Below are 18159 nucleotides of genomic sequence, written 5' to 3'. Positions count from 1 at the left end.
TCAAATGAAGTTGTGGTGTTAATAGGCGGCTCTCCTGTCTCTCTTCTGACCGCATCTTACGACATTGGTCTTGAGCATGTCCCGTAAACCTGCAACAGTTACAAAATAAATGTAAATGTTCAAAAACAAAATCAACATGAAAGGAATAGTCTTCGTCATCAATTAACAAAGTTTCAAGAAGAGGATGAGACATATCTATTTCAACAAGAATTCGGGCATAATGATCGAAATCGCGGTTAATCGAGCCTCCGTCGATTTTCAACGAGTGTCCCAAAAATCGTCCAATTTCAGATAAAATCTCCGAATGTCAGTAATTGATCGGTAGGCCTGGGAATCGGGTCGGGTTCGGATACCCTACCCGAAAAAATCGGGTACCCGAACCCGAAAATCCCCAAAACCCTATACCCGACCCCGACCCCGAAAACGAAATTGGGTACCCTAATACCTGACTCGGGTATTCGGGTACCCTAATTACCCGGTCAAAATTATCCCTTCCAAGTCAACTGCATAAATTTGAAATCTGTTTTAAAAAAAAAAAAAAAAAAGAAGAAGAACGGCGGGGCGAGAGTCGCGGTGGGAGTTACCTGCACGGCTGCTGCGGCGGCGAACGGCGGGGCGAGGGTCGCGGTGGGAGTTGCGGCCTCGTGGGAGTGGGGAGGCTGGGACGACTGGCGAGGGGCGCCGTCTCCCACGCCGGCCTGGAGACTGGAGTGGCAAGTGGGGTGGCCGGGCGGCGGGCGGGGCTGGACTCTAGAGTGAGAGATTAGGGCCGGCTGGGACGGGGCGAACGGCTGCTGCACGGGCGAGGGTCGCGGACGGGGGAGGGGCGACGGCGAGTGGGGCGGCCGGCCGGGGCTGGACTCTGGAGTGAGAGCCGAGAGGTTAGGGCCGGCTGGGAGTTTGGGAATTGGGAGGGATGAATTGATTTGGGAATTACAGAACACAGGGGGCGGGAGGGAGGGTTTAGTTTAGAATATTTAGATTTCATATTTAATTTAATTAAATAGTTTAAAATTTACTATTAATTAAAATATCGGGTAATTCGGGTATACCCGATACCCGATCGGGTATACCCGATACCCGATTATTTTGACCCCTAAATACCTGATCCCGTACCCGATCTCAAATTAATCGGGTATAGGGTACCCGATACCCGATTTTTTCGGGTCGGGTATCGGGTACCCGATTACCCGATCCCGAAATTCCCAACCCTATTGATCGGAATATAGTGAATACGAACCCATATGTTGGCAAGAGATGAGATCTCTTTGAATGGATCAAAACGGCGAGTCCATTCCCTAAGCCGGAGGTGCCCTTTCGCATGTTCCCAGACAAGTTTATTTTTTGTTGTCGCTTTGTCTGCCGTTGTGGTGAATCGCAATGTAAAATAACATTTTTCAAGCATAATCAACTGCCACTCCGATGAGATACTCCACAAATTATGAAGTTCCAATTTAAACTCCATCGTTGAACGCGGCTTCTCTCTCTTCTTCAATAGCAAACGCCCAATAAGAGCGTGGTTGAACTCGTTAACTTCCTGAAGGTATATATCCTTCGGAACTTTCAATCAGAATTGATCTTCTGCCTTGGTTGGACATATAGCATGAAATCGGTGAGCAGGCAGATCAGGACGTCGAACCGGCTTATGACTGGTAATATCTGCATAAGTGGTATTCACCACAGGAGGAGTAGCAGCCAGCGTCTGTCCCGCCGCCGTCTTGCCTGTGGTAGGATTAGAAAGTTGTCTTGTGCCGACGAACCAGAGCCAGCGAAGTTCCCGGCTCCAGTAATCTATTGAGCCGACGAACCATAACCAGCGAAGTTCCCAGCCGAATTATTAAGGTTCAAATCGCCATAGTTGCAGATTTCCTAAGAGATGTAGTTCCATTCTAAGCAAAATTAGAGAAGACTAAGGGGAGATTTAGCGCCCCCATGTCTCGAACACCGGCCGGCGAGATCGCATCCATACTCCGGCGAATCAAACGGCTAGCGGCTAGGGTAGAGAGCGTCTGCATTTTTATAAAAATTGATATTATGAATAGGTAAAAATAATAATTTGAAAAAATAATTAAAAAAATAGATTTATTCGAAAAAGGATGAGAGATGAGAGAAATTTTTTTTAAAAAAATAATCTTTAAATAAATATAATTTTTATATTTTAAATTAAATATTTACATAAAAAATATCAAATTAAAGTTCTCATCGTTAATTATCTTTAATTTGATATGGATATTAAATATTTTATAATTAGTCGAATTTTTCATTATTTTAGAATGAAATAAAATAAAATAAAAATAAGAAGATAAAGAAAAAGGAAATAAAAAGAAAAAAAATATAGCAATTCAATTCAAATCTATTATAACTACAAAATTGTCACTCAATTTTAAAATTAATTTCAAATTAATTATCACTTTTTTAAATATATTATAGATTACTAGCACTCTTTTCGTTCCAATAATCTTGGCATGTTTTCCTTTTTGGATGTCCCAATAATATTGATTTGTTTCTATTTTAGATAATAATTAAAGCATGTTTAGCATTCACTTAATCCATCTATACATACTTACTAACCTACTCCATCTCGTAATTAAAGCACCCCCCCTTCCCCTCTCTCTCTCTCATTTCTAAGCTCTCTCTCTCTTGGAAAATGGATGGCACGGACGCCGCCTCAATGCCACGGCCGTCGTCCCCTGTTCTCCCTTCCTCTTCTCTCTCTCTCTTACACCCACACACACAGACACGGCCCACGCCGCGTCGCCGCCTCTCCTGCTTCATCTTCTTCGGCCGAACGGTTGGAGCCGCCACCGCCACCACCCATCCTGCTTCATCTTCTTCGGCCGAACGGCCGGAGCCACCACCACCGTCGCCTGTAGCAGGTAAAACCCATACTTTATTCATTTCTTTTCCTTATTCTCATTTCCCTTTTTTGTAAAATTTAAAAGTGAAAATCCTCCCTTTATTTTGTTCTTTTCTTTTTGGCAGAATGGAACACGACAATGACGTATCTACCGCCATCGCACTGCTGCCGTCCGCCATGCTCAATCGTTGTCCGTCTGCATAGGTAACCCTAGTTTCTTTTTCTATTTATCCTTTTTTAATTAAAATTGAAAATCCCCTTCCCCCCTCATTCGATTTTTGGCAGACCGTAGACAACGGATCCCATGTTGTCGTTCCGTCGTTGGCTGCCTCCTCTCTCCTCCTCTATTTTTGGTGCCTCGCCTCTCCTCCTCTGCTCTTGACGCCGATGGTGGTTAGTGGCAAATCTCGTCGGAACATAGGAATTTAAGAAGAGGGGTAGAAGTGGATAGAATTAGGGATTTTGTTCTACTGTTCTTGAATTTGCTTGGTTCTTCTTGTTTACTAAATTTGCAGAGTGTTAATCGGTTCATGTTTTTCGCCGAATGTAAAAAGTTCACTTTAATTTATTGAATTTATTTGTTAATCAACTTCTTAAATATGTGGGTCATCATATTTATTCTTCTAGTTTAACACTTGTTAATATCCGTGCTGAAAAAAAGGAGCCAAGCTTATTGGGACGAAAGGAGTACTTAACAAAGACATACATACTTTCTCAAAAAAAACAAAGACATACATACAACATTGTTTAGAGATAACATGTAACAATATATACTATCCTCTTTGTCTATGAAGCGTGTAATGGCTCGAATATATGAATCGATCTTAGAAATTGAGTAGATCTCTCTTGTGTTAAAATTACGTCACTTTTGTTGTGATGCAAATTAACCATTGAAATTAAGCTCATTATTCTTGTTTCCTCTTGCAATTATCCTACATCTCAAAAACAATTGCGAAACAATTCTTGATCCCAAAAACCACTCAAATTTCATTTCAGACAATTTGTTGCTACTCATTGGATTTGACAAGTGAAATATATGACAACGACTTATGATCTTGACCTCTCTTTGTCAGTCTCACTAAAAAGGATCTGCAGACTCAACTGCTGTCAGCCATACGTTTGAGGAACCCCTCCCCCCACCAACCACCCCCTACTTACACCCTATACCAACTTGACACGTGTAAGAAACCCATTATCCCTCCCCCCACCCCATCTTTGCGTGACATTTTGTAATGTGTTTTTATGTTTCAGTTCGTCTCTGTAAAAAAATTGTTTGGTGAAGGCTGAAAAAGGCACTGATTTCCATGTCATATTTTTTAAACCAGTCTGCTAATTAATATTTTCTTGTTTTTATTATCCACTAATTCTTCTTGTTCGTTATTATTTGACAAGATAGAAAAATAGTGATGTTGATGTTGCTTGATTCAAATTATTGGGATAATCCATCTATTAGTTGACAGGCCTTGTTAGATCCAATCTTCTTTGAAGTTGGTCGCTATAGACAGGAACAGGCACATGAATATAACATGAGATGATCAAAGTCAAAAAATTATGGCTACGACCGAGGAATTAAAGTAAAACAAATCCAAGAAAATACATAACAAAAAAATGGTAATGAAGCTCTCCCCAGCTCCCTATTACACTATAATCGATCCTACAATGTTGGCCCAGAAAACACATAAATCAAGTTGATGCCTAATTAGGATCCATATTCTTTATTGAATACCTTACCATTGTTACACATAAGATAAGAATAAGAATGTAATAATGTCAATCACATCCTATCTAAAGGAATTTTGGGCCCATCTCCCTCTCTTTCTTTACATTGATCAGTCTTTCTTTGACTGAATAAATGTGACTGATATACAGTTGAAAAGGTAGTCTGCAAAAAAAAGAAAAAGGTCAATTTTATGGGCCCAATTGATTTATAAGTTCTTAAATTCGTATTGGGGGTTTTCTTGTGGGCTTTTAATGGAGTTGTATGGCAACGTGAAACTCATCATCTAATTATTGATGTTTCGTTTTCATCACTACAGTGGGTTTTAGGGATAAAATCAAAGGAAGAGCCTTACCTAATCCCACTTCGTGCTCCCCTTTTCTTATCATGTTAAAATATTTGCCTCATTTCAAACTTAGATTGGTGGACCATCTTTTATAATTTTTTAGTAAGAAAAAAATATACAACTTAAAATCCTCTCTAGTGATGCGAAGTAAAATTTCAATTTATTTTTATCAGTATGAAAAAAGAGATCTCAAAATCCTCTCTAGTGATACGGCATGAAATTTCAAATTTACAAATTTTATAAAGTTGTAACTATAACTTGTGTAAATTTATCCGATAAGTTCCATTAAACACAAAATAAAGTGGTTATACCCATGAAATGAGGTCCCAAAAACAAAAACGTACAGTAGTCACGTCAATTGTGAAAGCTCCCGACAAGCGTGGGGATAGTCACATTAATTGTCAAATCATCTTCAAATTTGGGACAGTAAAAAGATATGTCTTCAAATTATAGACATTTGTCTATATGTTGAACGCCAGATCCAAAAACATACTATTCACTTTAAAATTAGAGAAAGTGTGGCTGAATAAAAGCAGTGAAGTCATCCCATACCATCATCCTATGAACAAAGACTGCTGCAAATTGCAGTACAGAGAGAGAGAGAATTTCAACTTTCCATGGTTAAGAAAAAAAGGCAGTGTTACAAGGCAACAAAAATATACACCTATTGGTATGAATATAGCAGCAAACAAGTAGTCTATGAGAAGGCAATTTGTAAGAGGAAAGATGCTTTTCTAAAATATACAAGTTTTCACATTTAAGCAATGATAAACATACTCACATTCTTTGTTTTCTTCTGCATTGTCGGGTCCGATTGGGGAACGAGGGGCGATAGTCACAATACAAACGCGTCGTGTAAGTATATATCTCTCTTATCACTCATAGGATTGCCCAGAATTTCTTCCGGCAAAATAAGACCGGTTCCATTCTTTTTCGGTCGTCTTCAAGAAAATGCAACTTCGTCTCCCAAAGGAACTTGGGAGCAAGATCTACAATCTTCGACGTGACAGTATCATCTTCGCCTCGTATAATAATAAAACCCTGCAAAGGCAAACCTTCTCACAACGACAGACCAAAAGATGCAGCTCAATTTATAAGAGGCTTTCCCTCCAATTATCAAGTTTGGGGTACGAGTCACCACGTGAAAGAAATGGGGAACCATTATTGATCCTCTTAAAAAAAACATAAAAACCGCTTCTCTCAACGACATGTCAAATAAATGAGATTTTGGGTGATAGCTTGGATAGAAAAAACTAATATAGGCTTAGTATACTTGGATTGAGCAATTTCTGAACTTGTTGGATCATATAATTCTTCAAATACTCGAGATCCCATGTATTATAAATCCAATCTAGGTGGGGATACTCACCTGTGGTCGCAGCATACGGTCCATTTCCAGCATGATGTCCTCGAGCAAACAACCTTCTTCGTGATTTCTGTAGTTAGAGAATAGACGGTTGGCATGCAACAGATCGTACGTACGCGGATATGTCGAGAACGGCTCGCACCTGTGGTTACCATTACCAGAAAAAAGTTAGCATTGAGATCACGTTCGTTGATAGTCAGAAGTAAGACATAAACAGCTCACCAATCGTGAAAGACGCCTATCAACCCCCTGTCATATATGGCAGATAATGTATTGTTCATGCTGACAGGAACTACGTTCATGATCCATACGGGCCACGTGCTCAAGGCAACTGAAAACCCTCCGAGGAAAGCATTCATATCCATGACATTTCGTATTTCTGTCTCCTCGACACCCATCAATCTCCAGTAGTGACGGACTTGATCTTGCCAGTAGATTGTGTCTGCTAAAAACTTATCTCTGTTGAGACCTGCGCCAAATTCCAATCCATGTAAATGTATCAAGCAATCATGATCCAGTATTTTTCAACACCAGGAGTCTTCATAGACGAATAAGGGCATGAATCATCAATCATAGTGAGATTATGAAACTCCCACAAAACACATTCCTATTAGTATAAATCGCAGTAAGATTATGAACATATATATAAATAGGAAGACGTTCAAATGAGAATTTTTATTTAAAATGAGAACGGAGATCCATTTTCACCCCTTCAATCGTGAAGAACTTCGGTGGATGCATCATCTTGATGGATGAATGCAACACCTGGGTAATCCTGGAGGGAGCAAAAAAATCATTTTTTTTCATTTTTTCCGAATGCAATTAATTTGCCAGGATGGCTTGGTAAGCAAGCAATCCGCAATAACTTTACACGTCAGTGCAGTGTTCTTGGTTCTCATTTTAAATTATAGTTTTTGTGATAATCAATTATATATACTATATATATATATATATATATATATATATATATATATTATTTCTAAATAAACTACCTAGGTTATCAAGCGTCTTGGAATACTCTGAGAGGCGTTGTGGCTTCGGAGGGAGTTTCTGGGAACGGCGTTCTTCTACACAGTTCCTTAACGGTGTTTGAAATGATGGTTTCATATTGTCTGCAGAATCACATATGCTGATAAGACTCTGCTGTGCATTTTGCTGGAGGCACAGATTATTTTCCGGCTTAATCCATATTGCTGTCTGCACCTGCCGGGCAACGAGCTTCCAGCACATTGCAGAAGTCAGATTCATCAACTTATCCCAAATCAATGGAAAATCTTTGTCTTTCCTGTATGCAGGAGGAGCTGAGTAGACAAAGTATCCATTTGATCGCAATAGGCGATCCACTTCCTTTATTAGAATGCCATCTGCTTTCAAAATGTAAGCATTGAATAAAGTTATCATATCTAAAGTACAAACTATGTCGATTATCATAGAAAAAACTGACCGTTCTCATGCCAGTCAACACGACATCTGGAACAATGAACCATCTCGAATGAGTTGCTGGGATATGGTAGCTGCTTTGTGGATAGGGCCGAAATCATGGCATTGATTCCTCTTTCTAAAGCAAATTGAATTTGGTTTTCATGTCCGTCTTTGGGAGCAAAGGACATAGTTTGGATATTTAAGGGGAGAAGGTAGGCCGAGAAGCTTGCTACTCCACAACCAACGTCTAGAACTTGAAATACCCCAGCAGAGATGAGGTCACCGGTCTCGTTAGTTGTCATATTTCCTAACCTGCAGAGATCAAAGTCATTTTCAGCATCACCAGGGAGACGCACAATATTACTGCATTAACAAGCTCCTGATTATGAGAATAAGGATAGCGGTTTTAAGTTATGCAAAACATTGCAGTATTGTTTCCTCTTTTTGGATCATAGCACCACCATACAAATCCTTTTAGTTTCTGCAGACAGTAACTAGTGCAAAGATCTTTCATTTCCGGAATTTAGTTTGTAAAGATCACATTAAAAACTGACAGGGAACGGGAGATGTGCTAGAGATTGATGGCTAAAAGAATTGTTCCATCCTCTGCGTCCAAATGTCACACAACACATTCTCTTATTTTTATTTTTTTCCAAGGTTAAGAGCTAGTACTTCCTAATATTAACAGCTATGAACCATCTCGAATGAGTTGACTGGCACGGTCATGAAACATAATTTAGGAAATAAACATTTTAATAACCTAATTAAGAGCTAGTCCTTCCTAATATTAATTTTACATACACTCTCTACTATAATGTATCATTTAGAGTAAAACATTCATTTCATCCCACATTTATATAACTGAACATTCAAGATCAGCTTCAAGTTGTCCCAAAAAGCAATGTCACTGCATAATAGATTTATGTCTGTAATGCTACACTAGCATTTTATTCAAGACCTTTAAAAGAAAAAATCTTAGCATTCTCAGATCAATACCTGCCTTCTGCAGCCAATAGAAAATAAATAGCACGTTTTCAAAAGTCAAATCTTGAACTTTCACTTTCAAATCGAAATCAAAACAGAGGTTCAATAAAGCAGGATGTCAACTGATGCTACTGATACCTTATTCATCCCTGCATTTTGCAATGACTATTAATTATCCCTATCAACTGATAGTGAGTTCTAATACTTGGTCCATGCTGCAACATTATTCATTCACATCACCTTACATGGATGGTAATACAAGAAGCTCAATTCATAAGTTTCAGAGTTGCTCCCAGTTTCTATAATAATTAAAAAAAGAAAAAGAAACATAAAGCAGAACTACCTCTGGATGTACTCGGGAGCTCCGTGCTTAAAGTGGGTACCTCCCCCAGGAAACCACCAAAGCTTATCTTTTGGATGAACCCAATTCTGCCCACCCTTTACCTCGGCAAGATGTGTATGATTTACATTGCTTCGCCAAACATAGTCCCTACTTGTAGGCCAGCTTATCGGTATCTTATAGTCAATTGGCGGAGGAACCAAACAGAACAGCCGTCTATTGACAGGAGGGCAATGCCTCTCCAGCTCCTCCTTCTTGGAAACATCTAATTTCGGCAGCAGCTCCTTGATGTAAGAAATGTCATGACATGGAATGTATTCATTATATCTCAACGGGCACACATTCATCCCCGTCTCTGGAATCCTTAATGGCGGGGTCCGATATGTAGGACTAACTCTATTTCTAAATACAACTGCAAGCATAAGATACAAGAGCTTCATTCAGGAACCAATGCACTCGAACCATTAAGCTTGCCTGTCTCAATACACAAGATTATTACTTTATTCCATAACAAAAAGACGAGGGATTAAGCATTCAAGCTTTCACCATAAACCTATAGAAGTGATTAAAAATAGAGCAGTTTCATCATTTTATCGAAATCCGAGCAAGTCTTGGTTAACCTTTTTAGGGTGCTATAACAAAACAATGCCAGAATATTCTTCTACCCTCAAAATGCTACTCTTATTGTTTCCAAATCATGAATTCTTCTTCTACTCTTAACCAGCTAAAATCTAGAAATCCCATTTTCATATAAAGATTTAAATCTAATCACTGATAAAAATCCAACATTATTTTGCTGTAGTAGATACTAGTATAAGCTTCAACTAACAGCATTTAGCCCCAAATTTGTAAAAAAAACTCACAGACCCATTTGTTCTCAAACAACAAAAAAAGCAAGATTTCGCATTCGAAATCGCTCAATTGATGAATCTGCAGCTGGAGAAGACTCAATTAGAGAAAGCATTAGTAATCCCAAGCAAGGAGAGAGGCGCACTAACCAGAATCGTTGGCGGTGAGGGTCTGTTCCGGTTGTACGTCGCGCTGCTGCCGTGGTGCGTAGAGGAAGGAAGAATTGTTGGCGAAGAGAGTGCCGGTGTAGAAGGAAGCTATCATCACTAAAAGCGCAACTGTTATAATCTGGCCGGCCTTCCAATCGAAGGCCACCGTATTTACAAATCCCGCCATTTTTGTACCTCGACAAATTTCAGTTCTCGCGCATTCTTGCAGAGACCCAGATCGATAGATCTCTCCAAAGGCAAAGAGTGGCTAAAGTGAGAGTTTAAGTGTGTGGATAGAGAAATTGAAGAGCTAATCGATGTTAACGTCAATGCAGACACACTAAAACCAGACCACGCTTCTTAAATTTTTCTAATTTTTTCCTAAATCTAGGATGAGAGCTTGTTGCATCGATTATTATATGACCGTCTTTTTTTCATTTTTTGAGGAAATATTTTACATACTTATCTTAATTTCACTTTTACCCATCAAAGTAGGGGTGAGCTCGGTCCGGGTCAACCGACCCATCGGATTTGATGGACCGAATTTTTTGAAATGTTGGACCGACTTGGACCGAATCCTAGGGGTGGACCGACCCGAGACCGGATCGAACCCGAACAACAAGTCCGGTTTGATCCGGTCCGACCCACCGACAATGTAATTTTTTTTTTTCTGTTTTGCACTTAATTTTATTAATATTATTATAAATATTAAATATATAAATTTAATACATTACCGGTAGGGATGAGATTCTAGGGAATAATAGGGATTAATGTATTAAAATTTATTAATATTATTAGAAATATTAAATATATAAATTAAATAATTATATTTTATAAATGTATGGGTTGGTCCGGGTTCGAGCGGGTCCAGACCCGGACCGATCCAAAATATTTTCGGTCCTATAAATTGGACCCGGATCGGACCGCCTAGGTATGTTAGGTCGGTTTGGTCCGGACTGAACCCGTCGATTCGGGTGGGTTCGACAGATTCGATTTGGATTTGCTCACACCTACATCAAAGTAATCAAAAATCTTTGGTTTATTTATTTTCCAATACAGTAATGATTTTCAGAAAATATTAAGTGCATTTATAATTCCAAGATCTATAAAAGGATAAAATAGTCACAATCATAGAATTTGTGATGTGGGCTCTTATCTGACGAGAACCTAATATCCCACATCTAATAATCACGAAATAAACCACAACTAGTTAAGAAGTTGCACGGAGATAACAGTCACGATCTTACTTGAACAAGATCTATTCTATAGGCTCGTACCTCTATATCCTTGATTTCTAGGGAGACAGAAAACCATATTTGGTGGATGAAGCATGACTACCCAGCCAGAGCGTGACTAACAGCACTGTGCCCCGCTTTCTGGCCACTCTGCAATAAATGATTGTTCTCGGCTTGGCTCCAGTCCAACCGGGATGGCTGGGCGGCTGTCTGACAGACTCCTTTCTTTTTGGATTTCGTTTTATTTTTCTTCATTAGTCTTTAAACTAACAAGGCTTATGAAATTAGGGCAATTTTATCATGAATCAACATAGCCTGGCTGCCTTAGACAATGATCAGGAAGGTGTCTCTTTGCCTTGTCAAAACATATCAACATCATCTTTGATCTACCGTGGATGAGTTGATTAAGATGTACTCCAGTATGATAGTATGGCTGATATTTGGATATGGACACCAATCAACTTTGTTCAGTTGGGTTTAAGTCTCAAAAGCAGAAAATAAAATAAAATGATAAAAGACAATAAAACGATAAAATACACCAAGATTTACGTGGTTCGGTCATTAAGACCTACATCCACGGGAGGTTATCGGGTTTTTCACTATATTTTGAAGATTACATTTTACATGGTCAAGGAAAAAGAATGAATCAAGCCCCTTCCATTAATCACTAAAGGTCATATTTATAAGCATAAGAAATAACCTAAAGTCCTTGGGCCAATTTAACCCTAAAGCCCATTAATATAAGTTCATCGGCCAAAACCCATTAATCTGCCACGTGTCTTTGATATTCTTATAAATTTGACTGGCATCCTCAGATCTGGCTTCTCTCTTTAGATTTAATGCAGCTCTAAAATATAACACTCGACTCAGCTGGACTTGGCTTTATAATTACTTCAGATCTGTCCAACACGACTTTTAAACCTACGACAATATCAAAATAATACGAATATAACAGTTTGATCTTAATTATGTATGGCTTATATTCGGGCCTTGGTTGGGCCTAACATATCTTATTTTTATTTGGATCTTTCTTTAGAAGGACGGGAATCCCGGATTCCATCCCCATCAAACTTGCAGTTAAATATGCGATAAAACACTAGTATATATCAATGTAGAAAGCTTCTCAACGAATGTATTTTTAAACTTACATCGCAAAACATTAGAGAGTCCAAAGCTTTACGGTACAAGGCCACATCCCGATTTGAAGTCGGGCCGTTGTGTTTCCCTTTCCACCTTAGGACGAAAGGAAAACATTCTTGGTTTGGTCGTGATGAAGTTAGCTCGACCAATATTCAAGTGATATAACTCCAACATTAAGGAAAGGTGAAAATTTAATCAAGTGTGATACATTTTAGGGTTAATCAATCATAGTTTGCATACCCAACTTTTAGCATTTTTCAAAAAGTATCCTCAACTTACGTTTTCACTTCAAAAACTCTTTACTTTGAAAATTTTTTATTTATGTCTTATCTTATAGAATACAATGACGGAATAATGAGTCATCTCACCAAAATCTGCATTATTCATTATAAAATTGTAAGAAAAACCGTAAACTCTAAAATTCCACCTAAGAGGCTAAGAATGTGGGGAGGTGACTCATCATTCCATCGTAGGATTCTGCAAGACGTGAGATGAATAAAACTTATTCCAAAGTTGAGAGTTTTTGAAGTGAAAACGTAAGTTGATGATTTTTTTTATTTTTATTTTTAATGCTGAAAGTTAGGGACACAAACTATTATTAACCATAAATTTTAGCACATCTTTGCACCATGAAAAATGAAGGGATGAATCAAAGAAATTAGATTTAGATTCACCAGCAGCAGCGTGAAGCACCTGGTAATGGTGTTTTTCGATCTAAGAGAGGTACTACCAAGTGCTCTGTAGAAGAAAGATAGTGTCGCTGCACCCCAAGCAAACTTCTGGGCTTTGTCAAAATCTGCAAACAACGAGAGGTACATGACCGGAACTTTGTTACCAGTGGTGGTGGAGAAGATTGTGCTGCCAACAAGGTAGAGCAGATATGCACGCGTATGGAACTCAACATTTTCAACTGAGGCATCCTCGGGACATTCAAAGAAAGTCTATTCCAGTCGGCATAGCTTGACCATCCCGCCACTCATGTAGCCGGAATCCGGTGATCTGCCTATATACTCGAGGCACACATAATCACACATTGTGTAAGTCACACCTATGATAGGGTGGCCTTCAATTGGAAGCCCGAGCAAGTAAGCGACGTCCTCTAGTGATATAGAACATATTTGTTTCTCTACTCCACCTCGACACCAGCACACATGTAAGAGGGTTGTCAAGACTATTAGCTGGAATCAATCTCAGATAGTTGAAACCTGCTCAATCTGTTTCTCGGTGAACGTCCAACGGTCAAGCTTTAAAGTGTGTTCGTGACATCTAAATGTCCCACGCTCCTATTAAATTTGAGAGAACAAACAACATTGTGCATGATCAAGGATTTCACTTGACAAAAAGAGGATAAATTTGGAGCATTGTCCCTCCCAAACAGCAGCCGAAACATGCTTGTATTTATCATATAAAACACAGTCATCAACTGGTCTAGGGATGGTTCCACGGAAATCTATCATGTCACTATCAGTAATATCTGTAGAGAACGGAGGAAGGTGAAATGAATCTGTGCACCCATGTTACACGTTAGCATCTCACTATACTAAATAAAAATTAGAAGCCTAATTTTTAGTTAGGGTCTGCAATATGTTAGTATTATTCTAATTATAACCTCGTGAGACAGCTGGTTATGTAGGAGGCCAACTACACATTACAAGGGAAAGGTTGAATGTCAACACAATAAAAACTAGAGCACATGAATATTGAATGAGATCAAGATAGATTAAATGATATCTATATATAATAAATTGAAAATGGTGGAAAATAGTTTGTTTGAACTATTCAGTACCCTTCCTTCCTCGCTCAGCAAATAACAGGTGCAGCGCTATATATACCACCACTAATACCGCTTACACTTCCACTTTCCTCCTCAAGTTCGACTAGACCTTCTGTAACTGTTATTAGAATACAAGGAATCATCTATTTGTATGATACTACACCTTGAGAAGCAAGAAAATCAAAACTTAAGGTTTGATATAATACATAACTTTTAGCTCTTATATTATACTCCCTCCGTCCCACTCTAATAGGCTCGTTTTTCATCTTGAGATGTCCCATTAGAATAGGCTCGTTTTTCATTTTAAGTAATATATATATATACTTAATTGGTGTAGACCACACCACTTTCCTCCTAAAAAGTAAATTTCTTAATCTCCATGTCCAAAAGAAGTGAACCTATTAGAGTGGGTCGGAGGAAGTATGTCACAACATCAGATTACTCGGTTCAATCATGTTTAAAACTTTCCCCTCAAGGTGGTCAATCGACAAGCAAATGAATGAAACAGTGTATCAAACCATTTGAATCAATCGCAAAAGGCACATCCAACAAATGACAAGTGATCATGCAGGTGGGTAAAATCAAAACAGCTAATGTCACAAATAAACATACGTTAAATTTCCCAGCTCGACTGCAAAGCTTCTCCATACGTGCATCATCTGAGTAGCCCACACCTCTAGCTAACACAACCTAAAAACCTCAGTTTTTTATCTAACACCTAAACACACAAGCATTCGTATTCTTTGCAGCTCTTTCAGGTCTTAGGGGGTGTTTGGTTGAACTTATAAGATCCTTAAAGCAGCTTATAAGCTCCAAAAAAAAAAAATAAGCTCCTCAATCCCAACTTATTTTTTTTCATAATCTTAAAGCAACAATCAATTTACAAAATATAACCATATCATTGTTTGCTATTTCCATCATATACCCTTCCAATTTCATCTCTCTTCAATTTTCTTTCTCTAACTCACAATTTTCTATCTAACTTATAAACTCAGTTATCCAAGCACTTTAACAAACTTATAAGCTCTCTAAAATAAGCTAAGCAAAACACCCTCTTACACAATTGAAACACCACCAGCATTGATCTTACCAACTAATCTCCAAACAACGCATAAAAAAAGCACAGGACTGTTCATTTCCAATGCTATATATCACCATCTACAAATAACAAATAGCAAGCTTAATTATTCACAAAAAAGATCCGATTATTACATAATTGCTATCTAGAAAAGGAAACCCAATGAGCGAGAGAGAGTGTGTGTGTGCAGCATTAATCAGAACAAATAAGAAATTTACCATTCTAAATTTACCAAGCATTTATACTAATTAATCCCAAATATTTGACAGGAACAAAAACTAACATCTAACATCGTTAAATGAGGACTTTTTCCTCTGACCAAACCCTTGCCGCCGTGGGTTTCTTCAGGAGCGCTGCGTTTCTCCTTCCGGGACGGTGATTCTCATCCCAATTCAAATTGGGATTGTTGTTCTTGATCTTGTTTCTTTTTTTCTTTGGTTCGGTTCTCTTGTTGGATTGTGCACACATGGATTCAGACGAAATCGCGAGGAGGGTAGCTGAAATTCGCCTCTCCACCAAAGAGAACTCAAAGGCGATTAATTTTACAGCCACTGACTTTTCTCGAGGACAACACAAGGTCGCTAAGATGATTATGGGGAAGATTTTCTCGGAGAGAGTGGTGAATCGCGAGACCCTGAGAGAAAATCTCCCGAACCTTCTCAAACCTCGAGGTACCATGGAAGTGGAATTGGTTGGACGCAATATCTTCGCTATCACTCTGGATCTGGAATCAGATATTGATCGTATTGTTTTAGAAGGACCTTGGCACTTTTTTAATGAACTTATGATACTTCAAAGGGCAAACCTTTCTAATACAGCTGTGAATATAGTTTTTGAACATATACCTATGTGGATTCAAATACATAATCTGCCAATTTCATGTATGGACCACCTTATTATCCATCGTATTGGCGAGCAGGTGGGTTGTGTGCTGGAGATAGATGATAACAAGGGCAATTCATATGTTGGGCGATACGCAAGGGTGAAGGTTTTACGCTCTCTCAATGAATCGTTGGTTAAATGTGTTCCGATTATGATAGATGGGAAAGACTCTGAGGAAATAGTTTTAATCCTCTACGAGAAACTGCCGGATCATCTCTGCTTTCCTTGTGGGAAGTTGGGCCACTACATGCGCGTATGCGACGTGGATGAAGACAAAAAAGCAAATCCAAGCTTTGGAAATTGGTTGAAAGCGGGAGGGGGATCGAGTATCGTCGCAACACCTTCCACACGACCACGCCACGCACTTAGATGCAGGGCACTCCTAGATTTCCTATTCAAAATAGGCTGGGGCCACCCCCTCCACCGAGAGGAGATCGACCCCAAACACAACAAGTTCGAGAAGAACAGGCTTACACACATAGTAGACCAAATCCTGTTGTTGATCAGGAAAATGAGCTGGCTCAGGGAAACATTCTGATTCCTAGTGAGGGTGCAGAGGCAGCAATAATGGTGGAATATACACCTAATACCTCTGTTAACTTAAAGATGGTTGAGATTATTATGAATTCGGGCGCAGATTCTTCAGAGGAAAAAACTAAAAATGCTTTGGATATGGAGGTGTCGAATGTAAAGGCCACTATTTTATCACTCCCCGAAAGGGAGACGCGATCACCGAAACAACTCCCGATACCACACAAAAAGGCATCCGGTATTCCGTCCCCGACAAAAGCGAAATCTAACCCCAAGAGAAAAGGCTGGAAACGAATGGCACGTGATCCGAACTCAGACTCTAAAGTAGTTCCAGACGAAACCGATGATGTGGCTGTTGGAAAAACTAGCAGCAAAAGGCGAGGAGTTCCATAAGTTTATGAGGATCGCAGAAAGAAGAAACAAGTTGAGTGGGGACCGGAGATGAAAGAGGCAGATTTTCTAAACGATGATTCAACGGCGGAGGCTGCCGAGCAGCCCCGCCGATCATCATGAATGTTTTGAGCTGGAATGTACGAGGGCTGGGGAGTCCTCGTGCATTCCAAGAGCTTTGCCGGCTGATAGCTGGCTTCTCCCCAAGTGTACTATTTCTTTGTGAGACTAAAGTTAATATTGTTAAAGCGAAATGGTGGCGGACACTTTTCAAGTTCGAGGGGCAGTTCGTGGTTGATCTCAAAGGTTCAAGTGGAGGGTTGATGCTTTTCTGGAAGGAACCTTGTAACGTTAGCATCACCAGCTTCTCCTCGGGCCACATCGACTGTATAATTCAAACTAATGAATTGACTTGGCATTTTACAGGGTTTTATGGTAATCCGGAGACTACTAAAAGACACCATTCATGGACCCTACTGAAAAGGCTTGCTTGTAGTTCAGCTGTGGATATTCCGTGGATTGTTGGGGGAGATCTCAATGAAATCACGTGTAGGGCTGAATGCTGCGAGAGGAGCAAACGACCGTGGCCTCAAATGCGTGATTTCAATTTGGCACTTCAATATTGCGGGCTAAAATCAGTACCTTGTGACTTCCTTTTCACATGGTACAACCAAAGAAAAGGTGAAGAAGCCCGTTTTGGCAGACTTGACAGATTTCTCATTAATTGTTTAGTGGATGAAATTTTTGAGGTGGGCGCAGTTCATGTGTTGGACCCTTTTGGCTCGGACCACAGGCCGATTTTGATGAAACTCACCATGAGGAATGAACAGGTGGAACAGGCTAAGGGGAAAAAAAGGTTTTTCTTTGAACAAAAGTGGCTCTTAGACAAGACCTTCGGGGCAGATTTACTTACATGCTGGACCAACTCTTCTTCGGGCTCTTTGCATGAGCAGTTGGGCGTCTGTCAGAGCTTTCTCTCAGCTTGGGCGAAGGACAAATTCGATAAGCTCTCCAAGCAAATTAAGGAGCTCAGGGAAAAACGACAGAATTTATTGAACAGGCAGCCCCATACAAAGAATTTTTCAAGAGACTTGGCAAA

At 39.4% G+C, this 18159-nt stretch overlaps 1 protein-coding gene, 1 long non-coding RNA gene, 1 other non-coding gene and 1 pseudogene across 3 annotated transcripts; 2 read left to right on the top strand and 2 right to left on the bottom strand.

The window, feature by feature from the left end:
- The first annotated feature begins 2561 nt into the window (after positions 1-2561).
- LOC131004666 (uncharacterized) lies at positions 2562-3374 on the top strand. The gene is made up of 3 exons (XR_009095084.1): positions 2562-2876; positions 2983-3061; positions 3143-3374. It is a non-coding gene; the product is annotated as an uncharacterized LOC131004666 (long non-coding RNA).
- A 2148-nt stretch (positions 3375-5522) lies between these two features.
- LOC131004664 (probable methyltransferase PMT7) lies at positions 5523-10466 on the bottom strand. Its single transcript, XM_057931375.1, has 7 exons — positions 10031-10466; positions 9036-9444; positions 7731-8020; positions 7279-7650; positions 6509-6755; positions 6290-6428; positions 5523-5961 (listed from the first exon to the last, which is right to left on the bottom strand). Exons 1-7 carry the CDS (start codon positions 10215-10217, stop codon positions 5800-5802), a joined length of 1806 nt encoding a protein of 601 aa, XP_057787358.1. The 5' UTR covers positions 10218-10466; the 3' UTR covers positions 5523-5799.
- Positions 10467-11267: 801 nt separating this feature from the next.
- LOC131004682 (small nucleolar RNA U3) lies at positions 11268-11485 on the top strand. The gene has a single exon (XR_009095086.1). It is a non-coding gene; the product is annotated as a small nucleolar RNA U3 (small nucleolar RNA).
- A 78-nt stretch (positions 11486-11563) lies between these two features.
- LOC131004672 (protein MAIN-LIKE 2-like) lies at positions 11564-14322 on the bottom strand (annotated as a pseudogene).
- Between the last annotated feature and the right edge of the window lie 3837 nt (positions 14323-18159).

Source organism: Salvia miltiorrhiza, unplaced genomic scaffold (genome assembly GCF_028751815.1).
Source record: "Salvia miltiorrhiza cultivar Shanhuang (shh) unplaced genomic scaffold, IMPLAD_Smil_shh original_scaffold_453, whole genome shotgun sequence".
In the NCBI taxonomy this organism is placed as follows: Eukaryota; Viridiplantae; Streptophyta; class Magnoliopsida; order Lamiales; family Lamiaceae; genus Salvia; species Salvia miltiorrhiza.
This window is presented reverse-complemented; position numbering and strand designations above follow the sequence as displayed.

What these genes read in the sequence shown, in the direction of transcription:
- LOC131004664 (XM_057931375.1), bottom strand. Translation starts at nt 10,217, where the DNA reads ATGGCGGGATTTGTAAATACGGTGGCCTTCGATTGGAAGGCCGGCCAG. An exon ending in CAAGACGCTTGATAACCTAG is followed by an intron (nt 6,756 to 7,278) that starts GTAGTTTATTTA and finishes AATTTGGCGCAG; the next exon opens with GTCTCAACAGAGATAAGTTT. An exon ending in ATAGGCGTCTTTCACGATTG is followed by an intron (nt 6,429 to 6,508) that starts GTGAGCTGTTTA and finishes TGGTAACCACAG; the next exon opens with GTGCGAGCCGTTCTCGACAT.